The sequence below is a fragment of the Schistocerca americana genome, chromosome 1 (genome assembly GCF_021461395.2).
Source record: "Schistocerca americana isolate TAMUIC-IGC-003095 chromosome 1, iqSchAmer2.1, whole genome shotgun sequence".
Lineage (NCBI taxonomy): Eukaryota > Metazoa > Arthropoda > Insecta > Orthoptera > Acrididae > Schistocerca > Schistocerca americana.
The window spans coordinates 616359965-616381810 of NC_060119.1; the positions used below are offsets into that span (position 1 = coordinate 616359965).

General features: G+C 40.8%; 1 protein-coding gene across 1 annotated transcript in view; it reads left to right on the forward strand.

The window, feature by feature from the left end:
* Positions 1-21846, forward strand: part of LOC124625417 (otoferlin-like) — a 1049973-nt gene that overhangs the window by 512239 nt on the left and 515888 nt on the right. The window contains exon 2 of the mRNA XM_047149169.1: positions 17024-17082. Coding sequence (XP_047005125.1) covers positions 17024-17082 — 59 coding nt within the window. The remainder of the gene's footprint in view (positions 1-17023; positions 17083-21846) is intronic.

Below are 21846 nucleotides of genomic sequence, written 5' to 3' on the forward strand. Positions count from 1 at the left end.
GCGGACGCCATTGACCAAGTTGTCAACAAGGCCCTGTGCAAGCTGGTGGTGTCTCCGTAATGGAATGGACTGGGTCCTCTGGTCCAGTTGAAACCATCATTGACTGGAAATGGTTATGTTCGGTTTCTTGGAGTCCATTCGCAGCCTTGTATGGACTTCATGTTCCCAAATAACGATGTAATTCTAATCGATGGCAGTCCGCCATGTCATCGGGCCACAGTTGTTCGCGATTGGTTTGAAGAACATTCTAACATCCTGCAGTATTCGAGCGAGTGATTTGGCCACCCAGTTCGCCCGACATGGACCACGTCGAACATTTATGGTTCAAATGGATCTGAGCACTATGGGACTCAACTTCTAAGGTCATCAGTCCCATAGAGAACTACTTAAACGTAACTATCCTAAGGACATCACACACATCCATGCCCGAGGCAGATTCGAACCTGCGACCGTAGCGCTCGCGCGGTTCCAGACTGTAGCGCCTAGAACCGCTCGGCTACCCCGGCCGGCGAACATTTATGAAACGTAATCGAGACGTCAGTTCGTGCAGAAAATCGTGCACGGGCAACACTTCTGCAGTTGTGGACGGCTGTAGAGGAAGCATGTTAGCCATGCGTTCTTTCTGCAGAGGACTTCCAACGATTTGTTGAGTCTATGGCACGTCCAGATGCTGCACTAAGCTGGGCAAAAGAAGGTCCGGCACGAAATTAAGAGGTCTCCCATCACTTTTGTTATCTCAGTGCATTCGAGACAATGCTTTTATTTAGTGTTCACAATTTTAAAATAGCTACTGACAAACAGGCATGTTAAAAATGTCTCAAAACTGACTGAATAGCTAATAAGCGTGCTATTTAACGACTTGAGAAACTGGCAGTCTGATTATCTTCTTAACGGAAAGTGTAAAGAAACAGCTGGCTGGTAACATTATGAAACATCCCCTTAGAAAAAAATTTATAAATGACAGTGCTGGAAAACCTCTACGCTGTTTGACCTTCAAACGGCTGAGCAAAACTGAACGTACTCAGACATTTCTCACATTATCACTAAACTGACACACAATATTTTTAGCGCAACGCAGTCTGACTTTCAATAATCCCCACAAAAGAATGATCCTGAGTAACAATAATCTATGCCTTTCATGGATCACTTACCTCACAAAAATCTTCGTTACTCGCACTACTGCAATACAACGAGCGCCAATACTACCAGCTAAACAAAAGATTCTAACTACTGCAGGCACTAACTACTGATAGGCATAGTTAGCAAGTGGTAGAGAACAAACAATGTACTTACCTTAATAGTGTTCAAAAGTCATAATATATATATATATATCAGTCTTACAAATTTCCAAACGTCCAGATCGTCCGCTCAAAATTCTGCCATCTCTCTCCCTACATCCACCACCGCTGGCGGCTCACCTCCAACTGCCCAGCGCTACGCGCTGTTCACATCCAGCTGCCCTACACTACAATAGCGAATATTCCAACAATGCCAACCAGCTACAGACTTCACACAGCACATGCAGTGATTTTCATTCAGATCACTACGTGACGTTACCAACTTAAAAACCTAAACAGCCTACTTACAATTGTAAACAGTCCTAACGCGGCACATTCTCGATGTGTATATGAGGCACATATCCGAGAAGAATCAGGCGGTACACGTTGGATTTTTAGACCTGGGCCTTCGTAGTAAGATGACCATGTAATTATGATTACACACAGTGTGCAATTTGTTAAATAAAGACTAAAAGCGCGGTACTATGGTCTCAACGTTTTTTTCTTCATTTCGCTCTACCGTGATTAATCTCTGTTGATTAACAGAACACATCGTAAGTTGAGAGGCTACAACACACGGGAGTTGGCCTGCCCCTGGCGGCAGCGAACGTCAAATTCAGGGTTGCTCTGAGTCTTAGCGGTGAAACGTTGGATAGCCATCTGTAGGAGGTATGAAACACGTCGTGCTTGGAACTGCTGTTTTATACTTACTTGTTGTGTCGTTAGCCATTCTTTTTCTTCTGCCTTTACATCCTGTAGCTACACAGAGTCGGCATGGCTATTATCGGATCGGATACTATTAATATTAGGGGGTGGTAGTCTGCCCTTCCGGTCGTCACCTCTATACCGCCCCCCCCCCTCCCACCCCCACCCCCCCTCCCGGACGGACTTCGTGTACCCCAAGTGTCTACGTAGTGTTGTCCAAGAGAAATTGTACGTTCGTTTCCTAAACGTTTGCTAATCGTATAACTTGAAGCGGAACGTTTGTACCGTCCCCGTATTCTCATAGTCGGATGTGGCGAACCGCCGGGCGTATTCGACTCCGGGAAACCGACGTGTTTACACTCGCGGCTTCCCGCACGGGTTGAAAACATTGAATATTGCTTAAGGAGAACAAAACAATTGAAAGAACCAAATTACGAAGGAACTTGGAGATACCCTGATACAAAGTTCATTTTAAAGCAAGTGTACCAGTTTGTACAGCATCTTCTTTATTATTTACTGATGCTTAACTAGTGTAACACATGGAAAATTTATAGGAGCGCCTGACAGACAGCTACAATGGGAAACGATGTATCAGCTATTACCCATACAGGAATACTAACAAATGATTTGCATCCCAACAATGAACGATTGCTTCCAGAGCCGTTAAAGCTGTTTCAGTTAATAACTTAGGCTGAAAACTTGTAAACAATGTTGATAACAGAAATGCAGTACAATGTAAAAGAGAACACCAAATGCCATAAGGATGACTGAATTCTCTATTGTACGTTGATATATTATTTCTAAAAGTTACCATCTTTTCAATATGGATAATGTAGTGAATTGTGAATTCGTAATTATAGCACAGAGCATACAAATTAAGAGTGAGATCGCCTCACGTTTGGCGCAAAAATGTAGTGAATTGAGAATCTTTGACCTAAAAAAATGGTTCAAATGGCTCTGAGCACTATGGGACTTAACATCTGAGGTCATCAGTCCCCTAGAACTTAGAACTACTTAAACCTAACTAACCTAAGGACATCACAAACAGCCATGCCCAGGGCAGGATTCGAACCTGCGACCGTAGCGGTTGCGCGGTTCCAGACTGTAGCGCTTAGAACCGCTCGGCCACTGCGGCCGGCCATCTTTGATCGCTCCCTTAAATTGACATGCGTGTTACTATTTATACTGCCCTTTGTTGGGAGTCTATAATTGACATCAATAATTGAGCGAAATAAAGAAAAACAAAAGGTTATAAGATTAAGGGATTGATAAGTGAATAGAATAGAGTGTATCGGTAAATAAAACATGAAATGACTGCATTTATTTCAGTAACGTTTGCACACAAAATAAAATGAAAGAAAAATTATAAATCTCTGGACCGATTTGACTGGGTGTGGACACGACTCAGCTATTAAGTGGACTTAGGGGTGGGATGAATCATCTCGCCATTTTTTTATGGTTATCTGCCGTGAGGCGCCAGACGTCGGCGCAGCCCGTCGCCTCGCAGCAGCGACGACTGCGGGATGGATGGACGAGCCCCCACGTCCTCTTGCTTCCGTGCTGACTCACCGACTACTCTCTTCGCTCTTCATTCATCTCTTACACCCAACAAACTGCGTGGGCTGGTGTGTGACACGGGAACTGGCGCCTTTCTCACGATTTGAGCGTCAAGACTGTTCCCAGCGTTGGTCACACTTTTTTTTATGTTTTCCTGCATTCCTAAATTGCTATAAAAGCAAACACACAACACTTCTTTCTAATGGTTATCTCTGCGTGAGGCGTGGACTGTCTCATGATGTGCTTCGACTAGAAGTCTGCTGGCGTTCGTTATTTATAAGCAATGTCCTTGTCTAAGCTCCGTTTATGAATGCAGGATCATTGAATTTTCAACACGTTCTCGGTTTTTCAGGCGGGTAAGAGAAACTGCTGCTAGGCCAGAAGACTCATACGCCTCCACTGGACATTCTTGACGTATTTGTGTCTGCAGAAGTCCATCAGTTTTCGGCACGCTTCTCATTGTCCGCCAGGCTCTTTGCAAAGTGTCCATTGTTAAGCAACAATAGGGCATCTGCCCGGCTACCCACTACGTGTTTGCAGAATGATTTCAGTGTCCGCCGCATGGGATCTAGCTTTCTCTTGGGCTGCTGGCGTCGTAAGTCGGCGAAGGTGACCCCTGGCGGGTGTATCATAATATGTTTATGGACAGATTATTGAGAGTGTTATGTATAGCTGACACGCAGGTATGAAAAGTCTGACGAACGACGAGAAAAGTCAAAGGACGATATCGAACAAGCCTACAGCCACACGATTCTAATAAAAATTGCTACAATTTGACTTAATGAGCCAAATGTTATCACATAAACAGTAACGCAATCTCTAACATTTTTATAGTTCAAACTCATTTTGAGATAACAAATTTTTAGATGTATACAAGAATTATGTTCCTAGTTTCAGCTTATAGCTCTTTTATCCAGGCAGTTCTGAGAATACTTCTTCGCGGATCCTACCTTCTGCTAGTTGACCAAGAAATAAAGTGGCCTCCAAAGCATGCTACTAATAGCGATTTCTTATGTTGTCGAGATACTGTAATTATGAGTGTTTATTTTTTTTTTAAGTTTCATACAGTTAAGGAGGCTTTTCACAGTATATCGCTGGAACTTATCAACATTTCTATCTAGCACATGATCATCATCCTCGTGAATCAGCAGCACCGTATGAAAATGACGAGAAAGTGAGCTGTCGAAATATTCCAGAGCTTTAGCGACAGCATGCAAAGGAACGTCCGAGACCGTCAGTAGCGGTTGCAACATCGGGTAAACGTTTAACATCGCAAAGGACGACGCCTTGTAGGCAGTTCCTGTGATAATAAAACAGAGATTCCGGGATGATGGAAAAGGGAAAATATATCGATTTAGAATAGGGAGCTCATGTACAGTAATGATTTCATACAGTGGTATGATTTAGCAGCATTGGCAATGGAGTGGAACTGACTGCGAATATATATATATATATTCACTTTATTCGCAACGAGAAGAAATAGAACTCTTTTATAAACAAGAATGTTCCTGTTACTGAGATACAATCTGTATAAATATCTAAATAAATGTTCCTTTGTTCAAAATCATACACCTCCGAAAGTTTAGCACCGATTGCTTTGAAATTTATACACAACGTTGCATTCGAATACTAGCGTGCTTTCTATACACGTTTCTAATATACGTAATATGTAAGTAAATATGTAATATATAAAGGGGAAATATTATGACCGAAAATCTTAAAACTTTCTTGAACGATTTAGACGATTTACTTCAAATTTTTACACAGTTCTCTAAGGAACATTCGGACTGACTTGGAATAAAGGGGAAACATTGTTACCAAAAATCTCTGTGAGTATTCGACAGATTTACTTCAAAGTTTTACACGTAACTGTAATAAACGTTTGGATTATAATAAACTTTGTTGCCGAACAGGAAACTTGTGTTTATGGCTTACTGGGCTATGATTAGAATACTGCTACAGGACTCATTGTCAGAGAGAGGGAGGAAGAGGATAATGGACAGAGGGGTGCTAGGATATGTACATAGAAAACGAAAAGGTGGAGATGGACAGAAAGAGGAGGCAGGAGGAGATGGAAAGAGGGAGAAGAAGATGAATGGAGAGAGGGGGAGGAGGTAGTGGACAGAGAGAAGGGGTGAGAGGGTAGGCAGGAAGAAATGGAGAGAGAGGAGAGAGGAGAAGATGAACAGAGAAGGGGGGAGGAGGAGATCGATGGAAACATTGGGGATGGGCGGGAGGAGAGAGATTAGGGTGTAACGGTATATCCAATTGCCATATGTGTTAGAAATAGGTTCTTTCTCTTTTCTTTCTTTGCCATTTTCCCAAATTAAGCTACAGTAATATGTGGTCGGGACACCTAGTAATAAAACAAAAATTAAATATGCACAAACATTTACACACAAGCTAAGTGACTGATATTAACAGCTATAATACAATAAAAAGAAAATATTCTCAGAGACCTATACATAAGAAACGCTATAAAAAAACCAGTAATAATATAAGAAGAATTAGGTATATACACAAGCAAAATTTCAGGCAACAATATCTTCAAAAATGAAGCATAAATAGAAGCACCGAATTCCGTAACTTCAACAAGAAATCAGAACTACTCTACGAATGTGGGTTGTAGTATCTAACATTCCACACGCACTGGCAGTAAAGTAGAAGAGTGTTTCACTCGGAGACTCATGTGCAGGGCACAGTTACAGGCACAGGCATTGCATGTGCATTCCAACAACAAGACTCCGCATGCAGCAGGTTCCAAACAGACCGACACGCTTCCATCGGCAATGTTGCGTGCGACGGGAACCGCTGTCCCTGTGCTTGTTCCTCCCTGACCACGGCGCTGCCCCCCTGCTGCCTCGTAAGCCGACAGCCAGCGGGCGTCTTCCTGTCGCCACTGCCTCGGTGAGCCACTCGTTCCGCCGCCTCCGACAGACAACAAACACACTGTCGCTCCGGTCGCCAGTTCAGTGACACCGGCGGCGCTAGCTGCGCAGTCCTCTGATGCTTCCAGTGCCCTCTCCCTCGCAGCGAGAAGACTTCCAACACCTCTGGCGCCACCTGCTGAACGGTGCGGGACCTCAGCTGTGCCGTAACAATCGTGGCATAGACTGAATCGACAGTTACAAACGAAGTAAGGAAATTTCACATTTACATCTGGTCTGCTTGCGATAATAAGAAACCAAATAGAAACATTTCTGCTATCGTCACATTTATCTGCAAAATTTGTAAAAGTCCCTCCTTGTGCAATAGTTGGTCAAAGCAGCGGCCTGCTGATTCTATGCAGACATCGTATTATGTTCCATCATACTCATTTGAACAATTATGTTGTTGACCAAACAAAGTAACAGGCAGTGGTAATTCTTACCACAAGACCGTCATTAGTCTCGAGAGCCATTCCATACACAAAACTTTTTTTTAAGAATCCACCAGAAGAACTGACGTAGTTTCAAGTAAAGTGGACGAGTTGGTCACAAAACATGACCCTCACCGACTGCCTACCCTCCATTAAGAGAACGTCTGATATAGACGTTGGTGAAAAAAATTTGCAGACTTGGCTGGGGTTCCATATTGGATCACGTATCTACACGAAGATAAAGTGGGATATCATGCAACGGTACGGCAGCATAAAATTATGTGTCTTCTATTCCTGCAGAATCCTTCTCCACTTTCTTATCCTCAATGCAAACTTATTGGAGTAACTCAAGTTTATTACAACGAGGAACCGAGAATTTCCATGTAACAAACAGATTTATTGCCATATTTCAGATACGTGGCGCTTTTCAACTTTAGACTTTCTCTTCTGCCCAAAATACATTCTTTCTATGTATAACACCGTTAACATTTCTCCAAGGAACGCCTTTGGTTGAAGTATTCCGTGAAATGACGTACAACGTTGGGGTCTTTGCTGCACTTGTCCTGACGTCACAGCAAACTTCATTGTGTCCGCAACACCGCGCGAAGAACAACGTATACTTCAAACAGAAATTATGAAATACAAGCAAATGCTTACTTTCGTACATGTTAGTTAAATGAATCATTGCTTATCAAAATTGAAACCTTTTTAATGGTTATTCATACTACATCAAAGTTATAATATATAACGTTTACTCTTTCTTGTTTAGTACCGAGCGTACAGGAATATTAAATTACAACCGTCTCATACTAAAACTTATAAATTTCTGTACCCTCATAATCTTTGTGCGGAATGTCCCTTGGGAACACAGTGTACACTGTGGCAGTTAGGCACATGGACAACACGTATGGCCCTATTCACTAATTATTGAATATGCTGGGTCTCGAGTGGGGATTCTCGAAGGCCCATAATGACTATAGTGACTACTAGTCACTCCATATGTTGAAAAACAAGTTCCGTGCAAGAAAATTACATACGTAGTGAAGTGAGACCAATCACATAGCGTCGCGACTTCCGTCGGCTAAAAGAAACGAGGCTGAATTCGACAGCATATAAAAAGTGCGCTTTCTATGAATAATAATGTAGATGTTGTTGCCCTATTAGTGTCCACACGCTGCTATGTACAACACCCATTCCAGTTCACCGAGTGCTAATGAAAGGGTCCTCGGCCTAGTGAACAAGCACTTATTCTTCCACGTTGGCAGTCCATGAAGTTCGTTCGTTGTAATACAGTCGGAACAGCCGTGTAAATATGTGCGTCGTATGTCTCCTACTTCGTTACTTGGTGTAAAAGAACATGTTAAATTACCACAATCAATTCAGTTCTGCAACCATGTACACTGCCATCACACTAAGCCTAATGATCGGTACACTTTATCTTGCAAACTCGAACCGCAGCATTACAGAGCGTTACAATAGGACTGGTCATGTCAGTATTCCCATTACTCCATGTGAAACGTCCCCTTAGAAAAATTGTACATGACTGTGCTTACTGACACACAATATTTTGTTAGCGCAACGCAATCTGACTTTCAAAATTCCTTACAAAGGAATGGCCCTGACTAACATTAAACTATACCTTTCACAAATCACTTACCTCACAAAAATCTTCGCTGCTCAAGCTACTGCAATACAGCGAGCGCCACTACTGCCAGCTAAATAAAAGATTCAAACTATGGAGGGCACTAACTACTGATAGGGATAGTTAGCAAATGAAAGATATTAATAGAGAACAAACAATGTATTTACCTTGATATCATCATATATAAATATAGCAGTTCATGACAAATTTCAAAACTCCGCCATCTCTCTCCCCACATCCACCGCTGTTGGCGGCTCACCTCCAACTGCGCAACGCTACGCCCTGTTCACATCCAGCTGCCGCTGCCCAACACTACAATGGCAGACAACAATGCAAACTAGCCACAGCCAGTGATTTTCATATTGAGCGCTACGTAACGTTGCCAATAAGAAAACATAAACAGCCTACTTACATAGAGAAAACATAAACAGCCTACTTACATAGCCCCCATGCTCCCCACAAAAAATTTTACAAACTTTTTTTGGGCAGTGGCCAATAATGATTTGATAAAATTTTTCATAATTACAATAACAAAGAAATCAAATGCACACACTTATTGATATTATGTTGGTCAAAAGCTCAAATTTTCTCACAGTCTATAAAGACAGTCCTGATCATTCATCACAGTGAAACTGCTGTTTCTTTTCTCAAAGTCTGAGCAGTAAAAGACAATGCACATGGAAGTAGTGGATTGCCATGCCGTCTTGAAGAAGTAGTGTTGTCCTTCCAACGGAAAGACAGTGCTGACTCTTGACATGCTGACAGGTAATGGGCCACAATGGAGCAAACCCACAGCAGAGTCATTCGAAGTTTTGAAGAATATTGGTAGGTAGGTCATCACAGAGCAGACCCACTGGAGTCCTGGTAGAGATTGTGGTATTGGTGGGCCACCAGAGGTGCAGACCCACTGCAGTCCTTGTAGAAATAATGGTATTGGTGGGTCATCAAAGATGCAGACCCACTGTAGTCCTTGTAGAGATGATGGTATTGGTGGCTCATCAAAGATGCAGACCCACTGTAGTCCTTGTAGAAATAATGGCATGGTGGGTCATCAAAGATGCAGACCCACTGTAGTTCTTGTAGAGATGATGGTATTGGTGGGTCATCAAAGATGCAGACCCACTGTAGTCCTTGTAGAGATGGCCAGCAGCCATCTGTTGCGATCTGTTGCGACTGTGCAGGTGCACAATCACCATCGAAGAGTCTTGCGAATAATATAGCAAGTCCATAACCACCACTTGTGCATTTACAAAGTTTTTGGAATTGTCCTTAGAACCAGCAATGCTGTTATCCAGTCCCTTGCTGAATTAGTAACACACGTGCAAACACTAACAGTCCCAACTTCTCACATATTGTCCATATACTATGACCAACAGAAACGTGTGCAGTGAAATGTAACTAACAAGTTAATAATATCATGAACTGGTGACAATTACAATTTTATAACATAAGAATACAATTACAAAGGTACAAATACATCATTAAAGAACATAATAGTACAGATAACATTTGTAGTAATATGGGCTTTACAAAAGAATCGAAATAACATATACATCAGTGTTACAGGAATTATGAGATAAGTAGATACATAAAAGATCAGAATAACTTTTGGAACATCAACTTTACACATGAGCATTAAAACAAAACAGAATAAATAATGTCTAAGCATATTTACAAGGTAAATAACATATTATTAATGCCAATTATATTTGAGGATAACGGTATTCCTCATCATAGTGAATGTAGCTTAGTATTAGAAGAAGAAAAAATCCTATGAAACTACACAGGAAGAAAACAAATACACAAGGGTACACAAACATATAGTGGGATAACACCAATAGGAAAGGACAGGGTTCGTTTTCAGTGTAACATTTGGTACTGCAGTCCAACCCAAAACTTCATATATCTTTCCTCTTATTTCATCCTTTGTTTCCACCAAAAAAATTCTATCTAAGCATGCTTTCTGTATTTATATGTTCACACATTTCGTACCTCAACATTTATTTCCAAGAAAACCCTACCTAAACCTGTTTTCTGTACTTTTTTTCGTATAACTTCTCAATGCATTTCTTCCAATTCATCGCAACTCATTCTCTTAGAGGCTACCCCCTCTTAAGCTAACTTAAATCTACTGAGCTCAGATATATATACCAAGGGACGAGGCAATGCAGCATCACATAAAACAATTAATATAAACAGCAATGAAAAAAAATGCAGATTTGCAAAGCAAGCAGCATTAAGAGATTAGCAAAGCAATTGTAATATTACAACTAATCTAAGGCAATGTGCAGCAAACAATAAAAATAAATCATTAGTAAAACTGGCTTAACAGAATAATACAAAGTCAAATTCAATAACACTATGCCTGGCAAACAACAGCAACTTATACCTAAACATGACATAGCTCAAGCAGAAAAAATATTACACTAAAATGGCCATGTCTAATACCTATGTCACATCTTAACACTAGAGTGATGCATCACGTGAACTTACACTAGCAGATAAGTTACCAAATTGTAAAGAAATTATTTATGCAATTCCTGTGAAAGGAAATGTATATTTATGTGCCCTCGTTTTCTTGGAAGTAGATCATAAATTTCTTACTGACTGGATCTGTAGGCATAAAATAACTATATTAGTACATACATTAAATTTTATTTTAACCAATGCTGCAGTGCAGCTAGAAACTTAATATTAAACAAAATGTGTAAATAAATACATAAAGCAAGCCATATGGCATTTTTCTCAACTAGCAAGACAATAGCCGTGAAATGTTTCTCATCGTTTCATTAGGCATTTCAGTAAATATCATAAATTACGACCTCCACAGTATGCTTTCAACAAGGAAATGTCAATAGCGAGGACAATGGCCTCCCCTTTCTTTTTTTCTACCTGTGCCGCTGAAAGGCTAATGGCTTTTTTTTTCGGGCAGCTGTCGCCCAGGTGGGTGCCCACGACGCATTACGTGCAGGTGGTCACTTAACTTTCTTACGGAAATATTTACGACAGCAGTTTCCGCTGCCGTGACAGTCTCACATAAAAATATTTCACAGGTCAAGAATTAGCGTTGCAAATCTGTAGAAAGAAAATCCTATAAATATAAGTGTCCAAATAAAATATTCGTCAGCATTGTGATACAGTCACGCATTTACACACATTTCATAACTCTTAAAGTACGATTCTTGGTTTCCAACAACCTTTTCCACAAATCAGAGTCCCTAAACACTACTCATTATTCCTTACCTCATTATACATATACATATTCGTCGACACTTCTTCAATATTTCATCATGAGAAATACGTAGCATAATAAACATTCCTCAACAACATAATACACATCATCGTCGCAATAATAACATCATAACACCTCAGTCAAATCTCAAAAACGTCGTAGCTTTCTGCAATAATTTCAAAACTTAAAAAAAATTCTCTGCTCATTTCAATAGTGTCATCTACCTCAAACGTACTTTAAAATCATGCTCCCTTACCAAATATATCATTCAAAGCTTTCATAGTATCACAATGGTTCCGAAAAAATATGAGCATTTCACAAAGTACAGACAAAATACAATTTCATAAGTGTGAAGTTATCCAACTGTGTAATCGCGTAAACATCTGTCACTGATGTAATAAAAAAAGTTTATCTCTCAGTTAAATGATCAGATAGCTGTGTAATTTACATGTTAGAGAAATATGGTACCGATGTGTAAAGTTGTATAAGCAAATACCATATTAGCTAGGGCTCCTTGTGCTTGCCAAACACATGGTACACAAAGTAGGCGTGTACCCCCCTAGGATTAATGAATAATACCCTCAGGTGTTACAGATTACAGCAATGGAATGAAATGTGTCACGGAAAACCTTTGTATCATTGTACTTCAAATATCTTTAAAAATAAATGTTTTAAGTGTGAAATTAATCACTCAAATACGTGTCCTGTAGCGCTAAATGTGCGTCTTGCTGTAAGATAATCTCTGTGGAAGTGTCGTAGTTATCGTCCTCCGAAAGCTAAGTTCTGCAGAAGCCAATGTACTTACCTCATGATAAACAAAAGTGAAATGCTTTGCGTAGAGATATCTTAGTTATTACGCTTATTGTTGTGATGATGAAAGTACTGTGCTGTAACGTATTGTTGTGCTATGGAAAAGGCTGTCTCCTTGTAGCTATACCACAAAAGTTACTAATAAAACATGTTTTGATTTCCAGAAGAATTCAGAAAAACTGTGCAGATATAAAACAGAAACACCGCAATAGCAACATTGTAAATTGTCACTCATTAGTAGCGTCGTGATATAATCGTGTAGCTGTCAAAGAAACCAAATGCTAAGTCATCTTTAATCCCACAGAAAGTACTTCAAATAAAGGATGTATTTTCAAGCAAACCAAAATGTTGCATTAAAATCTCATTAGCAACACCAGTATATGTTCTAAGTATGTGAGCCTTATACTAGTTACGTAACCATGCAACTAACAAGCAAGAATGTACACACACAATAACACTGTGTTGTCTGTTCGCAATACCAATGCATTCGTAATTTCTGTTTAAAAATGTTCCCTAGGTTCTAGACTGGATATTTAACTTCAAACATTGTTGTATGTTAACAGTTTCTTAAGTCTGACAAAGCATACTAGAAATGTGAAGTGAAAAGTTTTATGGCAAAGACAAAGTTAAAAAGCAGATCATCTTCCAATAAACGGTTTTACATGTGAAATGTGGTGTAAACCTTTTCTCTTCCTAGTACGCAGAGTTTCAACTGAAAAGCAATTGTCATGTTTTATACGTCGGTAAGGAATGCTAAAATTTTTCTCAAGGTTAGCGTCTATGTTATTTTTCTCTGAGCCAGCCGGCGCACGCGGCTGCCTGTGGTGTGAGTCATTGTCTGTTCCTTTGTTGGCGAGCGTCATTATTGGGATTTGGAGACCTAACTTCTACAAATTCACCGTGACGAGAGGGCCCTGCTCTGTTTGAATCCCGCCAGTTCTGATGCAACTCAGGTCTGTCGTTACGATCATATCGTCTGTCGTCATGTCGGTAGATTCCATAGTTTCTTTCTTGTCGGTCACATGGTGGAGAATTTCTCCCTGAATCGTAACTGCATGCTGGTCCGTTGCGTCTAAAGTTATTCTGTCTCCCTTGATAGTATTTATTTTGGTTCCCATATTGTCTGTTTATCTTATTGTCTCTGTGATAGTCATTACCACGGAGAGGTGATCTTTCCCTGTAGTTATTACTACTCTGCCAACGGTTGTCATACGGGTGGTGTCTGTTTTGGTCACGATTTGTGTTGTGAGAATAGCCTTGTCGTGTCAAGTTATTACTTCTTTCATCGCGGAATTGCGACGGATGTGACCTGTAATTGTTGTGTTCCTGGTTTCGCGTTCCGCGATTGTCAGTGTCAATTTCTAATTCTTGTAAGAGTCCCTGAAATGCTTCAATGTCGTCCTTGCAAAGTCCTGCCAAAATAATATGTCGTAAATGTTCAGGCAGTTTGATTAAGCAAATGCGGATGAGTTCTGAGGGGCTGTATGGGTTTGAAAGATATTGATTCTTATGCAACATGTCTTCAAAATATTTCATAAGACTGGAAAATTCAGATTGTTCGAAACGTTTCATCATTATGATGCTATGTTTTACTCGGTCTTGTGTGGCTTGAGACCAATATGCTGAGAGGAAGGCATGGTAAAACTCTCCTTCACTGTGGCAATCGTGAATTACCGATCGCATTCTTACAGCTGGTTCATTCTCCAAGTAGCCACACATAAATTCTAATCTGTGTTCTAACGACCAGTTGGGAGGAAAACAATGCGAGAATTGATGGAGCCATGGTTGTGGATGAATGTCGTTGCCAGAATTCTTAAATGTTTTGAATTTACGTGTAGTAATGAACAGCTTATAGTCAAAATCATCATGTCGCCGAGTCGCATATCGGTCATTGTTAGGTCGTGTCGGCCATTCCATCTCAAAATTCGGTGCACATTGCCAATTTCTTTCATAACTTCCGAAATGCCCTGTGTTGTTATTTTGTGGCTGTTCCGTATTTCTGTGTCCCTCTTCCCGTATTGGGGCGCGAGTATCCTCTGAAATACGTAATTCTTGTATTACCTGTGTCAGCTGATCTTGTACTTCCCGGATTTCTCTTTTGTACTGTGTATTGATTTGATTTTGATTCTGTTTGAATTTTCTAATTTGTTCATACTCTTCTGTGTCAGTGAAGGCTACAGGTCTTGTGTCATTCAGATCATCATCTACCTTTGTAGATAAGTTAGTGACCTGATCCGAAAGTTCGGCTACTTTCTCTGATAGTGAACACATTTCCTCAGTGTGTTTTTCTGAACCAAGTTTCAGAGTGTCCATTTGTGTTGAAATCGAATCTACTGTGTCCTTTAAGTTTTCCTGAGTTTTTACAAGTTGCGTAACCGAATCGGTAGATGCAACTGAGTCAATTTTAGTTCACAAGGTCTCATGATTTTCATGAACAATGGTTTGCAGTTCTTTTATGGCTGCTTCGTGATTCTGTAATGCATTTTCATGCCGCGAAAAAATAGGTTGAAAATGCTCACAAATTTGTGTTTTTACGTCATTACAGACTTTTTAACATTTCGATTCAATGTTATGTAACTCAGTAGTTAAATCTTCACGTGTTTGTTCAAGTGTTTGTTCCAATGAGTCTAACTTTTTAAGATTTTGTTCCACTGTGTCTAACTGTTGCTGTGTTTGTCTCTGGTGTTGTTCCATTGTGTCTAACTGTTGCTGTGTTTGTCTCTGATTTTGTTTATTATCTGCATTAATTGCAGTAATAATGTATTAGTGTCTGGAATCTGTTCCTGTATGCATTTCGGCAGTGCATTTGCACCGGCAGCATTCACATTTTGACAAGCAGAAAATGTGTCTTGATTTATTTGAGAAAACGGTGAGGACGCAAAACCTGAATCTACAGTATTTGCGAAATAGTGTCCTGTCATTTCGGATTCCTGAGGCGAGCTGTTGCCGACCGATCGATCGATAATGCTTCCCTGTTCACTACCTGTTTCACTGCCTACGCCATTGTTTGCCGCCCGCTCCATTTCCCTATGCACAATTACCAAATTACTACTTTGAACATTAGTTAATTCATTACACGGTGGCGCTAACACACTGCTTTCGTCTTCGCTGTCATTTCTCAATTTACTTTGGAGCCTAGTGTTACGTTTTTCACACGCCATTATTGTCACAATATTTCACACGACATCACAGAAAAACACAATATGAAGAGCAAAAATAGAGGAACACATTAACATAGCACTGAAAATAGTATCTAGTTAATTGCAAGCGCAGCTGCGAAATACTTGCTGCAAATCTACATGCATGCCACAACTGCTTTACTGTACAACAATGAAAGACTGCAACTACAAAGGAGATTCTCTCTGCATTTACGCGCTAGCAATAAACAAAATCTACACTAATTGCACAAACCACAAGAAGAAATCAGAAGATTCCAGTGAGGTATCCTCGGCTAAGGGTCGACATATGAAACGTCCCCTTATAAAAATTGTACATGACTGTGCTTACTGCCACACAATATTTTGTTAGGGCAACGCAATCTGACTTTCAAAATTCCCTACAAAGGAATGGCCCTGACTAACATTAAACTATACCTTTCACAAATCACTTACCTCACAAAAATCTTCGCTGCTCAAGCTACTGCAATACAGCGAGCGCCACTACTGTCAGCTAAATAAAAAATTCAAACTATGGAGGGCACTAACTACTGATAGGGATAGTTAGCAAATGAAAGATATTAATAGAGAACAAACAATGTATTTACCTTGATATCATCATATATAAATATAGCAGTTCATGACAAATTTCAAAACTCCGCCATCTCTCTCCCCACATCCACCACTGCTGGCGGCTCACCTCCAACTGCGCAACGCTACGCGCTGTTCACATCCAGCTGCCGCTGCCCAACACTACAATGGCAGACAACAATGCAAACTAGCCACAGACTGCACACAGCACAGCCAGTGATTTTTATATTGAGCGCTACGTAACGTTGCCAATAAGAAAACATAAACAGCCTACTTACATAGAGAAAACATAAACAGCCTACTTACACATGCATTCGTGGAGCTTCCTCTTTCTACCTTTAACTATGTACGCAGACGTGTGGGTTGGATTTGCCTACAACACTGTTCACGAGTATACAACCAACCACTTTATTACAGCGTGGAAACAACGAGTCCTAAGATCCCGCAGAATGTCTGACTTCGTAAATTTAGACTCATTCATTTAAGGACTAAAATTTAAAATCTGCTTTTGATAAACTTGCACTTCTCCCAAAGCTCCGAAACTTTAACACCATGGAACATCCTATACACTTCCATCAGTACCTGCCAAAATTTTTAAAGTGCTAGAGTAAGATTACTTCTAATTTGTCAGTTTATTGTATAATTTATCCATGTATGTCAGTTTGTGGATTTAACTACTTTCTCTGTTTGTTCCAGGCGTCTCTCATTATTCGAAAGTCTTTGAGGACAACGCAGAAACAGTCGCCTTAGATCAGGTAAGGTTCACTGCTTAAATTAAGCCTATTGTTTCCCTTAAATCACTGTCAAGAGTAATTGTCAATGTCAGTTTTTCGAAAATTTCGTTCTTGCATTTGCTTGAAGCCATGTATAAAATTTTTATTTTTAATATGAGAAGTTGATAATTTGGCAACGAAGCTACATATCGTACGAGAAAAAAAATTTAATAATTCACTAAAATGAATCTGATAATGTTAAAGAAATGTTAGAGTCCTAAGAAAATAAAAATGCTTGTAGAAATTTATTAAAAACCGGCAACAACATAAGTGTTGCTTCATTCCCGGTGCTGGGAAAAATCTTATTGCATCGGTCTTGGACGAATCTGGCAAAGTTTGATTTCATACAATAATATGTTCTAGGTGATCCAAAGTTCGATTTTTCTAAATTTGCAGTTACATCGTGGATCCACAATGCACTAAGAAGTCTGTCCAGTACACCACTCTGGTGTCTCCAGGTGTGTTGCGCTATTAAAATGTCGTCAACACACCATGTTACCCGGCCACTCAAAGATTCCTCAATGGTACTATTCAAACCGCGAATAAAAGCTGCCGAAGATACAGTTGGTAGCAGTGTCCAAATACTAGGAAAGCTGTGTAATTTTCGGCAGGACGGGTCTAGTTCAGACTGCCAATACCCTGACCTCAAATCGAGATGAGAAAACACGTACTCTCTGAAACTTTCGAAGTACCTCTTCCAGGCTCTCAGGACGTTCTCCCTCCACTTCATAACGCTGCTAATTTGGCATTAGTCCAAAACAAGTCTAATTTTACCATATTTCTTCGGGACTGTCAATAAGGGGCTGTTATAAGACGATACCATTGCTTCAGTTATCCCTTGATCGATCCTGACCCAGATTTCTTCAAATACATTTTTTTTCTTGCCAATAATATGGCATAATGGCGTGAGAAAAATTTAGTATGCTCCTTTACTTTAAATTTACATTGAAAGCTTTTAATTAACCCCAGTAAAGCCGAAAATATTCCCCAATTTTTTTTTCCATAATCGTCAGTAGCTCCTTTTTATCTTCTTCTTTGATGCCCCGTATTCCAGTAACTATATCCCTAATTCTCATTTCAGTATTATTATAGTCTTCGGAATCACATCTTATTCCTCCTCATGCCTACACAATCAGTATCCTCCCTTCTTCTGTGTCTACATCACTGACCCCAATAGAAGAATTCAGACAGTCTGAAGCGATCTGCACCCGAGTTGCCTGTTCTTCAGATCATATTGTCATAAATTCCCATTTTCTCAGAGTATTTTCACTACGTCCCAAGTTCAAGAAAGCCTCGTGTTCCCACATAAATCCATTCCAAATACTGGTATTACACTTACTAACAACTTTGAAACTACTCAGAAATTTTTTTCAGTGTTTGTCACTGACAAACTCCAACCAGACCTGATGATTCACCTCTGTACTATTTCCTGCTGTCGTCCCTTTAACTACAAATTTCTGTAGCAGTAACACTGGGCAGCCCTTTTCCAGCAATCAACAGTTGAAAGCTTCTTCTGAGATCGCTGAAAGCTGACTCACTGCCCCTTTTATTGGAATAATAATGGCGTGATGCAGGTTCCGCATTCCCTCACTCTTTTTAGCCGGCCTCTGTGACCGAGCGGTTCTAGTCGATTCAGTCCGGAACCGCGCTGCTGCTACAGTCGCAGGTTGGAATCCAGCCTCGTGCGTGGATGTGTATGATGTCCTTAGGTTAATTAAGTTTAAGTAGTTCTACGTCTAGGGGACTGATGACCTCAGATGTTAAGTTCCATAGTGCTTAGAGACATTTGAACCATTTTGAACCTCACTCTCTTTCTCCTCTAATAATTCATCTGTAGTATGGTCATATCCCAGCCAGTCCATGTTGCCGACCGCAAAACTATCAACAACTCCGCGTTGTTCCCTCGTCCCCATGGTATTTTCCCGTCATTGTTGACTTGCGTTTCCTGACTATTAGGAGACCAAATCTCGACCACCTACGCCCTTTGCCTCTCTCCACCAAGTCCATCATCTCATTTCTACCTTGTTACTCCCATTTCCCTTGAAATCACCGCAGGTTTTTATATTAGGTTGATTTACTGATTATGGCCTGCTCCCACGAGATCGATTAAAAAATGGATCAAATGGCTCTGAGCACTATGGGACTTAACATCTGTGGTCATCAGTCCCCTAGAACTTAGAACTACTTAAACCTAACTAACCTAAGGACATCACACATATCCATGCCCGAGGCAGGATTCGAACCTGCGACCGTAGCAGTCTCGCGGTTCCGGACTGAGCGTCTAGAACCGCTAGACCACCGCGGCCGGCAAGAGATCGATTACCCTCATTCTCCGATCATGGAGAATCTGTGGTGACGCGGTGCACCGCTCATTAACTCTCAGCCATGCGCCGGTATTACTTTCACTATTGACACGCTATAACCCTTGTAGCAAGGACTTAGAGGTCTCTTCCCTGTCTGTGCGCCGCGTACCAGTGTTTGTTGATAGTGTGGTAGCTACGTCATACAGCACAACCGTATCAGTGCTGCAAGACTTAACGGTGCTGCTGCTTGACAGAAATGTATCTCTGAATTCTTGATACATCTTACATCTACAGGCTACCTTTCGCATCCTTCCTGCAATTTCTCCTTCTAAATAACTGCAGACCTATTCAAATTGGTGGCGTAAGGGAAATATGGGAGGTAATGAGAAGCCTAATTGTTCAGTTGTTCTCCCTCAAGATCTGCAAATTCCTGACTATGAAACAGTGCTTATAATCGAAGGGTTCTGCTTCCGATGACTTCGTTGCGCTACAGGTCCCAGGATGCAGATCGGCATATGAGACGCCTGAAACGTAGTCCGCTCTAACCTCTGATGAATCAAAGATTGAGATGGCTCTGCCCCAGCTGCATAATCTACACATGATTGTGGGCCGGAACTCAATTCAGCCATAGTGCCTGGTGCCCCTAACACATGCCTTTGATTAATTGTTCCTCGCTGTTCCTTGAACCGTAAGAACTCCTTTATTTCTTCCGTTTACACATCGGCACTGGACATTTACCCTTGCAAGCTTCATGAACATTATCTACCGCCTCTGTCACCAGCTCAGGTTCGAATCATGCCTCGGGCATGGATGATGTGATGTCCTTAGGTTAGTCAGGTTTAAGCAGTTCTAAGTTCTTGGGGACTGATGACCTCAGATGTTAAGTCCCACAGTGCTCAGAGCCATTTGGCCATATGAAATCTGACATTAATTCCGTCCCTAATCTCTCGCAGGACCTGCCTACTGTCCTATGAAGCACATTGATGGAATCACGCCCTTGTACGCCTAAGAACGCCGAAACGAAACAATGTGGTTAGACGAAACACACAAGCTGAAATAAAACCACAAATTAGGAAAAAATTGTGCTCGTTCGTTCTATCACATGAAGGACAATTTGCCTGTAAAATTCTCACTTTTGCCATTGAAATCAGCAGTTCCGACAAAATAATCTTGGTAATGACTCTAACGTTTGCTTGCCTATAAAATTTCTATACACGTTTCGAAAGAGCCTACAATTCTCATTAAAAATATCCAGGCAGGGATTCGCCTTTTATGTTAGTATGCCCTCTCGAGTTGTACGTAACTTAATGTTCGTACCAGTTCGTGACATGCTGCAAGGGCCCCCATGAACTTCAGCGCTCACTAAATTTGTGAGCATTAGGGAAGCGGTATTAAGATATTACTTGGAATTCAACATGCAATTCATAGTGGGCGGAACGCTACGTTGTGGTTGAAGGATCATATTAACATCAGTTGCTAGTAACTTAGGTAACTATTCAACCAGTAAATGGTTTTATTAATTAAGAAGCAATATAAAATTCAGGTCACGACAAGCGGCTCATAGGGCTTGAAACACATTTTGTCATGTTCGATCTTTCATGGAAGAGAAAATAAGACTACATCAGTGTCGAATTACTCTGAAAAAAACTATGAAATATGACATGTAATTCGGAATAAGGAGGCAAGACTATGGTTGAATTTATAACCCTGGGATCGGTGTGAGATGGCGGTGGGGTGGGTGGACTGATTTCAGTTTGCTGCAGATTCCTTGAAAATATTCTCAGTTCAAAAATAATAAACTTTTTTTGAGACTGAGACGCTTATGTCCACGAATCAGCATGGTTTTAGAAAGCACAGCTCGTGCGAAACTCTGTTTTCCATTTTCTCACATGATATACTGCGAACTGTGGATAAAGAGCGACAGGCTGGTTCCATATATCTAGATTTCCGAAAATCATTTGACACAATTCCATTGCAATCTGGTAACGAAGAGATATGTGAGTGACCTGAATACTTCTTACGTAATAGAACGCACATTGTCGTCCTCGACGGTGGGTGTTCACCAGAGACAAGGTTCAAATGGCTCTGATCACTATGGGACTTAACATCTGAGGTCATCAGTCCCCTAGAACTTAGAACTACTTAAACCTAATTAACCTAAGGACATCACACACATCCATGCCCGAGGCAGTCGAACCTGCGACGCGGTTCCAAACTGAAGCGCTTAGAACCGCACGGCCACACCGGCCGGCCCAGAGACAAGGGTATCGTCAGGCTTGCCCCAGGGAAGTGTGATAGGACCGCTTTTGTTCTCTATATACATAAATGATTTGGTGGACGGGATGGGCAGCAATCTGCTGTTTTTCGCTGATGATGCTAGAGAGTACGGTAAGGTGTGGAAGTTGAGCGACTGTAGGAAGACATAAGACGATTTAGAGAAAAT